This window comes from Peromyscus leucopus, chromosome 7 (genome assembly GCF_004664715.2).
Source record: "Peromyscus leucopus breed LL Stock chromosome 7, UCI_PerLeu_2.1, whole genome shotgun sequence".
In the NCBI taxonomy this organism is placed as follows: domain Eukaryota; kingdom Metazoa; phylum Chordata; class Mammalia; order Rodentia; family Cricetidae; genus Peromyscus; species Peromyscus leucopus.
In genome coordinates, this window is record NC_051069.1 from 88,016,901 (window position 1) to 88,029,048 (window position 12,148).

Genomic DNA, 12,148 nt, shown 5'->3' on the forward strand with positions numbered 1-12,148 from the left:
TAATGCAGCCACCAAATTACACTTTAGTTTAACAAATAAACAGAACCACTATACATCACCATTTAAACAGCAATAAACATTCCTCCACCTCCTTCTGTTTACTATCCCAGGGATGGGAACTGAGAACTGTCCCAGGAACTGTACAACATAAGAAATTTATTCTGTATATGCATAGTCATACACCTCACAGTCTTTATTAAGGTCCAGACATATTAAGGTCACAATTTACTGCGTAAATACAAGCCTAATGTCTGTAATAGTCAGGTACTGCCTTTATGTAGCTTACGTTCGAGTGATGAACACTACAGCTTGAGAAAGTAGTGACTATTAAAGATCAAAGGATCTCACATGTTACCTCAAGTTTAACTCTACTCCCCAGGGAATCTGTCCACAAAATAAAATTCTGAAATGGTACCTCTAGCTGGGGGTGGAGTTCATTGGTGGAATGGCTTGCCTACCATGTACATGCTGGGTTTGCTCCCAGCACCTCAAAAGAATAAAAATAAACAAATTATTTAAAAGGAAAATGCCACAGATTGAAATAGTATCTGAATATTTCCTCTCTAGAATAGTTTACAATATAATCACATTTAGATAGTACCCTTAGAAAAACATTTAATTTGATGCAAAGGAAACAGACATGAAGATTTCCCACTCCATAGGCCCAAACTTCTGAAAAACCTAATTTCCATGTGTGGAAACAAAAAAATGAGGAAGCTTTCCAACAAAGGTTCTTCATAAGAGGCCTTTGCAAACTCCTTTGTGTGTTCATCCTGATTACAATCATAGTGTGCTCGTTGCTATGTGGCCTTCAATATATGATCCTCCTGCCTCCCAAGCATTGACTAGCTTATACTACCATGCCCTGCTACAGTCATTCTTATTCTGTGTGTGTTAATCAATCATGGCAAAACTAGTTTTCAGTGTAAACGAGATGTTCCATACATATATGAAACCTGGGAAGAATGACTATACAGCAATTTTTTCTCCTCTGTTTTAAACTTACAAAGTATAAACCAATCTATGCTTCATTCCTGGCTACATAGGTGATATATCATGAATGACAAACACACAAATAAATAAATGGATCTCATTATCTACCTAGTACCAAACAGAGAAAATGGTCATGTGTTCTCCATGTGCTGCCCTGCCATCTGCTAGCAGACACTCCATAATTCTATACCAAGCTCCCCATTTTAGACAAATCCACACACTCTTCTTACTCTTTACATCATCCTTTGACTCTATTAGAGGTATGCAACTTTACCTAAGTAATATACTGTGAGGAGCAGAGGCATTGGCTTCAGAGAGACAGGGACAGTACTCAGATTCTAGATTTATTTACTAGCTGCCACCTTGCTCAGACTGCTTGCTTCCAGGTCCGGAACAGTTATCTCACAGGGTGGTGTGAGGTTTGAGAGAGAGATAACATACTCAGGTTTACCACAAAGTGTCCAGCACATAGTGAGTTCTCAATCAATGGCTGTTCCAGTCACATGGAATTCAGCTTCAAAGTAGAGTACATCTGGATTATTTGAATTATATGATTTTCGACCCTCCAACATGCTTTATATTTGCTTACTTTTCTCTTAGATATAGCATCTTACTCAGCAATGCTCCTAAGCAATCCACAGAATCCAGGAATAGTTTATACAGTAAATAAAAGCCACAGTTTTTAATCTCTTTTGCCCAAGGGTTCCATATGCCATCATCATTCAAATAAGGGAATCTCTAGTGACAGTTTCACACTGTTAGTGCTTAATAATGGTTTTTGCAGGAAGGTAGACAATGTCCTCCCACTCTCCTGGTTTTGTGGGCCGCACTTCCTTTTACAGACCAAAGATAAACAGTAAGCATAGTTTCCCACCAAATTGGTTTATGGTGTTTGTTTTGTTTTTAAAGCTATGTAGCGTCAGCACAGAGTGATAGGTTCTTTGTACAAAGGCCAGGCAGTAAGTAAATCCTTCAGCCAGAGGGGCTCTGCTTCTGTTTCAGCTATTCAACTTGCCCTGGGAGTTCCAGACAGTGAGCATGGCTGTGCTGGGACAGAGCCGCAAGGGGCACAGGTCTGAACTGAATTTACTAGTCCCGTGTCAAAGAGTTTTTGCTGAGAGCCTTCCCTCAACTGCTGGAAAACACAAGTCATTCTTACAGGCAAGAACTGCACAGGTGACAAGTTATGTGTCCTGCTGACTCCTGGGCTGGCATTTTAACTGTGGAAAAGAGTGTAACAAGAGCTCTGATTTTTCACTCAGTTTTGTCAAGCTTTGCTATTCCAAAGCTTCTCCAAATGCTTCCTGTCCAGACAAAATACTCCTGAAGATTCTACCTAGGTTGCCCATTTGCTTTACAAATGTAAAGACCATATTCTATCCCCTTTTTTTGTTCATAAACCACCTGTCTTTTAACTAAATTATAAAGAGCTTATCAACTACACACCATGAACTGCATGAAAACACTTAACTCCATGTCTCCTTTTAATGAGGTTCTGAGGTAAACGTCTTTGGCTGTCTTCTAGAAGCACCTCTACTGTGTATATAGCAGTACCACACACAGGTTTGCTGCATTCAGTGTGCTGAAGATCAAGGGTCTCACTACTGTGGAGATGTTTCGAAACCTGGTTCTCTCTTTAAAAATACTTACCATGAATGAATGTTACAGGGCTCATTTAGAATTCTTTGGAAGGTCAGCTTTAAGAAGGTAATTACAATTTAGTTACCAATTAAGTTAAGGAATTATAAACTCTGAACTTGTACTTATAGCAAAGCCAAATTCTAAAGGATGTTATGTCTGTGGTGCCATGGAAAACCCTGAGAAAGTTCAATTAACATACAGGTAAGGCTTAGAAGTAATTCCTTACATCTGTCCAAGGAAAAAGACAAATGTAGAATCCAATGCTGTGCTTTTGAAATAACCATGAAATAAACTATCCCACTTTGTAAAACTTTGAAAACATAAATTCATGGTCATTTATACTCTTAACCAAAAGACCAAATAACAACAAAATCAAACTATAACAAAGGATAAAACTTTTCAAGGTGAATGTTTAACAAAATTTGAAGAAAGCATAAAATATGAAAATTGACTTCAAATACACACTATAAAAATCTTGTAGCATTAAAAACAGAGAAATAAATGTATATTTTTCTCTTTAGGGAATTTGTCTCCTAGGAATGGTGATTACTTAGAGCAACAGTATTAGTGCCAATCATGGCTGGAGAGACTTAGATAACCATAGATAACATTTTACAAATCAAGATTTTTAAATGTATCTTAAGTTCAAAGTATAAAATAAATCTGTTGTAAGAGATTCATTACACAAAGAGTATGTTTCCGAAATATAAGAATTCTTTTTCTAAAATAAGCCTACTGACATTTTGGGCAATTTATACCATAAAATCACTTTCTTCATTATAAATCCTTATTTTCATCTCGAATGTTGCTCATCTTTTCTTCAAACACATGAAAGACATATACGGTATTTATTTAAATTTCTCCCATGAAGTAATTTAAAGTAATCAAACAATGATGCTATTTATTGAGTGCTTATTGGCCGACATCACACTAAATATAAATATATTATGTTGAATTTTTCTTGACAGGAAAAGGGATAGGAAGGAGATTCTTGTTTTTCTTTGTTTTCTTTTTTGTCCCCTTATTTTCTCTGCCTTTATACCTCTCAGATTTTTTTAAAGTTAAATTTAAAAATAAAAAGCAAGCTAGTCCAATGGTGTCATCTATAATCCCAGCCACTCAGAAGGCTGAAGCAAGAGCATCACTTGAGACCAGGAGTATGAGCTAGCCTGGGCAACATAGCCTGACACTGTCACTTTAAAAAAAAAAAAAAGAATTCAAGCCTTGACTGTTTTGCTTTAGGCCATGTAAAGCTACTGTAGATCTCCTCCCCAGGAGACAAACCGAGTTTTCAGTTCTTGAAATACAAAATCAAAAGCATTTAGAAAGGATTAAAAGTGACATCCCCAAAGCAGTGAGATTTCAATTTCATCCTATAATAGTTTCAATAACTCCTCGTGCCCCTGTCAGCTGCTGCCTGACCATTTCTCACTCTACTGGGTTTGAAGCTAACAGCCAGTTCTTCATCCCACTCTATGTTGCCTCTACTAGGCAACCCATACAGCTGAGACAGCAGTTCAATTAGTCAATGTATAACGAACCTTAAAACCCTTGATTAGCTGGAAGACACTTCATGTAGGTGTAATATCACTTTAACAAACAGGTTGAATCCCCAGTCAGGTTAATTTCTACAAACTACATCATACGTTTATCCCTAGAAAATGTGTTCCAGATTCACAGTCGTAAATTCTATGATTTTGTTTGTAGTCACACACAGAAAAAGAAGGAAATCTTTCCTGCATCGTGCAGTGCTGAAGATGGAGCACAGGGCCTTGGCATGCTAGTTCTGAACCACAGCCCCAGCACTAGTCCTGTATTTCTGATTAGGACACAACAGTCAAGATTACCTGGACATAAATCATGTTCTCTCTGACTCATAACCCAGGTTACTAGACATTTAGAAATTAGGATTATCTGCTCTTGAAAACCGAGAATCAGTTCTATCTCCTCTATGCTGTATCTAATGAAAGCCCTTGCCCATAAGGAGCAGACATCTACTTCTCCCATTTTAAAGTTCTCTTCTCCCACACATGGGGTTGCTGGTGAGGTGGGGAAAGCTCCTAATCAAGTTTAAGAACTGTTACAGAATAATGTAATTCTACAACACAGCTCATTCATCCATCACTTTGATTACTTTGTTCACTGGTCATTCATTCTTCAAATGTTTATTGTCAGCTGCAGAGCTGTAGAGTCTAGAAATACAGTAATGAAAAACAAATTAAAAAGTACCTGCTCTCACAGAGCTTACATTCTAGTTCATCAAAAACTCTCTCCAGCTAAAAGTTAAGTATTCAGACATGAAAGAAAAGCATTTCGAAAGGTTCTCCTAGTCAGAACCCTAGAAGGTACAATAATGACAATCAGTATCTCATTAACATTTCTAATGTATTTACTTTTACCCAAAGCAAAAACAACATCCTTTGTTTATTAATTTCCTTGTGGTTTAATTTATTCTGTGCCATTACCATTTTTCATCAATGTATACTTCCTAAATTTCTGAAGCACTCCATTAGTTCCTTGAAGAGATTAAAAGAGAGGTAACAGTTGTTCAGTTTCTAAAGTCCCTGATTGTCAACAGGTATGAAATGAAAAGATGGTCTTCATGTCTTCAATAGAAGAAAAGTGGTTTCAAGTCTATAGGACTGCTCGCTATTCCTGGCTCTCCATGACTTAACAGTCATGATATCAAAACAGCTGACAACACCCGTATCTGAAAGCTTATTGTTCTACGTCTTGTTGTCCTGTCCCATGATCTGAACTTCCACCTTCTAACAAGTACTACTATGTGGGATCATTAGAAATTGGATTTGCCCCTGACAGAGACCAGAGCTAATGCTTACTTGGTGTTACTGTCAATTTAGTTATAACTAAAACATTCTGGATTCTTCTACTGAGCTCTTATTTCCTGTCCATGTCCTTATTCTTTCTAACATAATCCACTTAAGAATCAGGGTCAGTTGTTACAGTTAAGCCAAATTCTTCTAAGTTTAATGTAGCAAGGTATAACTCCCATTAATAAGATGATGGAGCCCACCTTGTCTTGGGCTTCTCTCTCTTCTTGACACAACCAATGGGAATGCTTTTCATTCTTACAATCAGAACCTTTTTTCTTTTACCCTTTTGACCAGACATTACAAGCAGTTAAGAAATAAGTACGTATGTCAGAGTAATTTTAAGACAAATGCTAGGAATAAAAACACCAACTTTGCCATGCATAGGAGAAAGGAAGATCCAGTCATACTAAGTGACACATCACCCTGTGCATTATTTCTGCATTTTTGTTTCTATTCTCACTCAACACCGCATTTATTTATTTATTTATTTATTTATTTATTTATTTATTTATTTATTTATTTATTTATATGCTTCTCAGGGTTGTGGGGAGGGTTGATATAGGATCTCATATAGCCCATAGTGACCTCAAGATTGCTATGTAGCCGAGAATGACCTTGAAATCTTGATTCTCCAGCTTCCAACCTCCCAAGTGCTGAGATTATAGATGTGCAATCCCACACCCAACTCCTGCTCAACAGATATTTACTGAGTTCTTCTTAAGTCACAGGACAGCTGAGTTTTGTTGTCGCTTCTAATGGAAATCCAGTGACAAGATTCCAAAGAAGGGATGGCAAATCTCTGACATGGAAATCATGTTTAGTTTTTCTCTGACTCAGAGAAAAGGTATCAGGAAACGGTAACACAACAGACCTTTAGCCATCTTTAAAAGCACTGAGAGAGAGAGAGAGAGGGAGAGACATAATTCTAGGAAGATAGATGGTTGCTATCTTCCTTTAATGGCTGTGTATACTTCTCACTCTCCCTGTTTTTATTTGCTCTAGTTTTCTTGTATTTATTCTTCATCCTTTCATTAACTGGCCATAATAGGACATTGTGACACATATTATTTACTGGATTATGTTCCTGTTTATAATATGAAAACCAGACCAACTGCACATTTCATCTTTGCAGCTGAAACATGAGATAGATAGATGGATGGATGGATGGATGGATGGATGGATAAATGGATGAATAAATAAATAAGCTTGTTTTAGTGGGCCTGGGAGGGTAGGTCTACAGTCCTTGAAATTTCTTATCAAGATTATCTACACATATCAGTACACTGAAATTCTATATGGACACGAATAAATGCTACATTAAAAAATAATAATAGTGTACATTAAGAATCTACACAAAAAAGAATACCATCAAATTACATAAGGCATAAGTATAAAAGATAAAGAAATACTTCATGGAAAAAGTAAACTCAATCTATCAAAATAATCATTTCAATAAAAAGAAAAGAATAGTAGTAAAAGCATTCCAAGTAAGAATTATCACTTTTTATACACCAAAAATAAAGATTTTTCCACTTCTATGACCAGCCTTTAAGCAGTTTGTCATAATTTTTTTTTAATAATTCTCACTTTATAATTTCTTCAGTGAGTTCTATGAACTGTAAACAATTCATCAATTTCCCAGGATTAAATAACTTCCTAAAAATTCTATGTAATCCCATCACAGAAGAATAGCACAGTAACTTTTCTTTACCACACACATAAAAACTATAGTTAACAATTATAACTTATTCTTTATTTGTTATCTTTCTACAGAAATGATCAACAGCCTTACCAGGAAATTGTACACATTGGGAATACAAGTTTTAGTAGACTACTGATTAGACTGTTATGTTTCAAGCACTTCTAGAACATGGTACCACGTATTAAGTCATTAATTCCAAAACAATCATTTATTGACAAAAACAAAAGTACAAAGAAGTACAAATGAACATCCTATCCCCATTATGGTCCATCTATCTAACTCCTTTTTATTCTATGACATGGTCTTCTGGAGCTGTGAGGATGGATAAAATATTCCTCCTGTTTCCTAATAATCCAATAATAAATCAGCATGTACTTAAGTTACATGGTCCATGTCATCGTTAATTTTATCTATACGAGTTACCATCAAAACATCTTCTCTTGTGATACACCACATGTCTAAAGTGAACAAAATATTTCCGTGTCAACATCCATAAACCATGGCTAGACACATGTAATATTGCATTTATAATGTTTGCTTTGAAGTAACAGTTCACAAGTGAAAGTCACAGGTGATAAAAATGGCATTTATAAGTCAGATACTAAAACACTTTAAGAGGCCAAAAGCCTCTTGCTAGTTAAACTAGACTGAGGACACTGGAGAAATCAGCTTGTTAGTTGTGCTTTTTATACTGGATGTGCTCCTCACACATTTAACCTTATTGCTGCTACTTCAGTTTCTTTAAGGATGGTTCTTATTCAATTATTTCATCCAGCATACTTAAGGTTGGTTCCATTATGGCTCTAACAAGCCTAAAATACTTCTCTAAAAACTCACGGTAAGTTTCAATACTTTTAATTTCTCTCACAAATCTCCTTAAAATACCAATACAGATGGAGAGAGTCAGTAAATGATCATGTTCAATAAATAGTGTCTAGATGCTCTTCTATTGTGACCACTCGTGACAGGACATGTGGTTTTGTTGGTTGATGTCTGTAATCCCCTTGTGTGGAATCTATTAGACTGTATGTTTTTGAGTGGTAAATTCTAGCCTTTTAGTTTGTGTAGGGAGCCAGGTTAGGATTTAACACTATACTGTACATCTTACCTAGAACTACTTCCATAAAGAACACGAGTTCAGTGTTAGACTAACACGGGGACGAGGTACCAGTGACACATTTTAGAAGAGCTGGAAAATTCAGATGACCACTCACTAAACATAAAATCATCATTCCACAAAGATTTTATTCACATTAAACTTGCACAGTAGCAAAAATAAAATAAAATAAAAATTAAAAATCAAAACATAAAACTAAGCCACATTATTAAAGAACAATATACAATAGATATTTGAACTTCTCAATGGCATTAGAAGGTATATCCATAAATAACATTTACAATTCTAGTGTTAGATCTTTCAAGGTGTCTAAAGCTTCACAGTGCTAGAAATGATTTTTATCAGAACACATGCAAAAGTGTGCAACATAATGATCCATATTAATGACACAAAACAGCAGGCCAGTTATTTATCATTCCAGCATGGCCATGCCACTCTATGTTCTAAAAACAAACAACCCCCCAAATCCAGGTCCCATTCATTCTTCAATTATGCCTTTTGTCACTCTGCTTTATTATATTCAAACAGTCACTGTTAGTGCTCTTCACCACGACTTTCAGGTTGACGTCACTCCCTGCCTGCTGGCTGTCAGGACTGGGGGACGCCCCTCTCCCAGACTCACCTTCTTCCGGATGTCTTCATCATTTGCTCCAAGAGAGGCATAGAGCTTGAATGCAGCCTGGCGGAGTTCATGGGCATGTTTTAAGTCATGATCAAGCTACAGGAAGTGGGGAGAGGATAAATTCCAAATTAGTCTAAGTTTCATCTTAATAAAATATAACATTATAATAAAATAATAAAAATAAAACAAAAATAACTGAGTTTCAGGAAAAGTAGCAACTATCGACATTGGTACTGTCACTACATGAACAGAACTAGTTACTTCTGGGCTCTGTTCATAGTTGAGATCTTGTTGTGACTATGTCAACATGACTTGAAATGCAGTCTACTTCTGTCTAAAAGTGACAACCTTAACTTTTGGCATTGGTACATGAAAGGAACTGTGCGTGCTGTTAGAGTCCAGTCCTTACAGATGATAGTGTCAGAGGCAGTGACATCTGCTTCCACCAGCTCCTTAAAAGAGAAGCACAAAGAGAAGGCATGCCTAGACTTGCAGTCTCCAACTGCAAGTTGAACAAAATGAATGCTATTATACCTATGTTTTCCTAATTTTCGCATTTAAAAAACTTTTAGAAATAGGGAACCCTCTGTGAAAACCCTCAGTGAAGAATATACTAGGGTCACCATCACAAGCTACTAGATTTATGTCCAGAGTTTTTAAAGACAATTATTAAAATTAATTATTGGCATAAGACAATTACTGCTAAATATACATAAATGGCACTGTTAGCAATTCTTCCACAAACCTGTTTTCCGGATCCTTAAGTATGAACTGTAACTATACAAGGTTTATCAATAACATTCTTAAACTAAAAGTCATAACATAATGATCTAAAGGCATTATCTTGGGAAAGTGAACTCTTACTTAGTTTGCAGGTATTGTTGAGAACACTATAAAACCCTCTTCTGAAACCTTCTAAAGCACTAACTGAATCAGCTACAGCCCAGACAGTGGGTCAGCTTTGTCACTAAGCCTTCTAAGTTAGCTGCTACTGGTTATGGATTTAGGATAACCAAGTGCTCCATCAACACAAGGTAAGCAGTATCTACTTGAGGTAGCTATAAAGACACTAGTCAGAGTAGCTCAAAAAGCGCCAACAGGACAGCTTGTGGAAGGGTTCTGCAATGTGAGCACTCACTTAGCTTTAAGTCCAGGAGCATCGGACCCTTCAAGTCTTAACCACATTACAGCCATAATTTGGACCATACAACACAAATACGGACTGATAACATCCACTTATTAACATGAGAATTTCCCTCCATAGGTCTAATATCTATACTTTTGTAGTTAAGACATTTTTGGATAATCCAATACCAAAATTAAAGATTACTAATCAAATTTTTACTCATGTTTATCATTTGGAGATCATTTAAAAATTATTCCAGTTTTATGATGAAAGAAATGAAATGGAAAAACAATTCTGAAGAGCAGGAATAATCTTCCACACATGAGTTAAGTACGTTACGTGTGCTTACACATACGCTTCCAGGACAGTTTCCTGGGGCATGTTCATTTTTCTCCTTGCCTTGCTAGGGAGGAAAGCTCAGGCTGTTCTGGAGACCAGGATCAGGATTCACTCACATATTTCTTATTGATGAGATATTCTATCAGTGTGAGCAAATGTCCCAGGGGAACAGATAAACACTGTGCTCATCACTTCCACTAGGAAAAGAACGCTACCAAGGACAAGTAGACACATAGCTAGTTATCTTGTTGCCTGTTTTGAGTAGGATCTTTTATTATGTAGCACAATTTAGCAACAAATTCACGGTCGACTCCCCCCTCCCAGCCTCCTGAAAGTTACTTAGACAGGCGTCATCATATCTGGCTTCTGACCCAGAACTTTAAACAGAGGACAGTGCATGTAACTAATGTTAAGTACCCTTGACAGTTATTTCAGGCCTTCCTAAGACAGAGAAAAGGCATACCCATAATTTATTTTCAACATTAAATGACAAATAGGCCACTGCCTGCTAGATGGCTTCAGATGTCAGAGCACGTGAAAGGTGAAGAGAACACTCATTCTTGGGACCACTGCCACATTCATAAACTGGTCCTGACCACAAGTAAAAGTCATTAACCTATCTTCCATGGCCTCCTTAAATAAAGTTATGTTAATAGATTCTCTTAGAAATGAACATAGCAAACAAGTAAAAGGAATACCAAACTTCAAGGAACGTCACTTTCAGAAAAAATAAACATGGCTTGGTCCTTAGTCGGTCCCAAACTGAGGTTAAGTGGTATTGTAGCATTTAACCTCAGGCCAAAAGCACAGTGTGAAACCAAAATGGGGAAATCAGGAAAAGGGAGAAGACTGGTGGATAGTAAACTGAGATCAACCCGGTGAAAGTAAGACAAATACCACCCTTGACCTTAAAAGGAAGGAAGGAAGGGAGGGAGGGGATTGTAGGGAGGGGAGACTGGGGAGGAAGGAAGGAAGGAGGGAAGAAAGAATGAAAGAAAAAGAAAGGAAAGGAGCACCAGAGATGATTCTGTGACCCTGAATTGAATTAGATTCTGATATACTGTCAACACTCAATGTAAGGACCCCACTATTTTGGAGATTTAGTTAAGGGAGCCAAGAATATAATTTTTTTCTTGCTTTTGTGTTTAGTGAAAAATGTCCTGATAATAAATATTAAACAAACTTGATCTTAAAAATCTCAAAAACTACTATGTTCATAAAGATAAAAGACCCCTTTTAAATACAGTGGGCTCTCAGATGGAATTATCCACTGTTTCACAGCTGTGTGCACTAAGAACACTTTAAAATCCAGAAGAACATACCCTTTTAATGTCAGTGATGGCACTCACTGAGCTGGGATACTTGAAATAGTCAGCAAGCATGGCAATGAGGTGATCGGTTATGCTAGCGATTCTCTGTAGCTCAACGTCTGGCTCAATCAGATAGGCGAGGGTCTCAGCTCCTTCAACTCTCTCCTCTAGTAATCTCTCCTTACTGCACATTCGAACCAGACAAGGCAAAGTCTGAAAGCAGGGACATCAATGATTTGCTTTTTCATAAAGGCAAAAGCTTGATGAAGAGCATTTGATAACTAAATCAATCCAGTGCTATGGGCTGGAAGTCATGTTTATATGATATATTTCTTCAACTGGTTTTTAGAAGAAAAAAAGTTTAAATGCAAAAACAAGCAAAATTCAGAAGATTGTTTCTTCTAGCATGCTCAACTCTTAATTATGCTAAAGTTCTAACTTGTTTTGAACCTTCATTGGAGAAC

At 36.8% G+C, this 12,148-nt stretch overlaps 1 protein-coding gene across 5 annotated transcripts in view; it reads right to left on the reverse strand.

Annotated features, from left to right (window-relative positions):
• The window catches only part of Armc8 (armadillo repeat containing 8), a 95,472-nt gene that overhangs the window by 34,548 nt on the left and 48,776 nt on the right, over window positions 1-12,148 (reverse strand). For 4 of the 5 annotated variants that reach the window (XM_028869969.2, XM_028869970.2, XM_028869968.2 and 1 more), the window contains 2 exons: window positions 11,697-11,897; window positions 8,910-9,005 (listed from right to left, as the gene is read on the reverse strand). In XM_028869969.2, the coding sequence (XP_028725802.1) occupies window positions 8,910-9,005; window positions 11,697-11,897 (297 nt within the window). The remainder of the gene's footprint in view (window positions 1-8,909; window positions 9,006-11,696; window positions 11,898-12,148) is intronic. The other variant, XM_037207870.1, reaches the window with a different exon arrangement.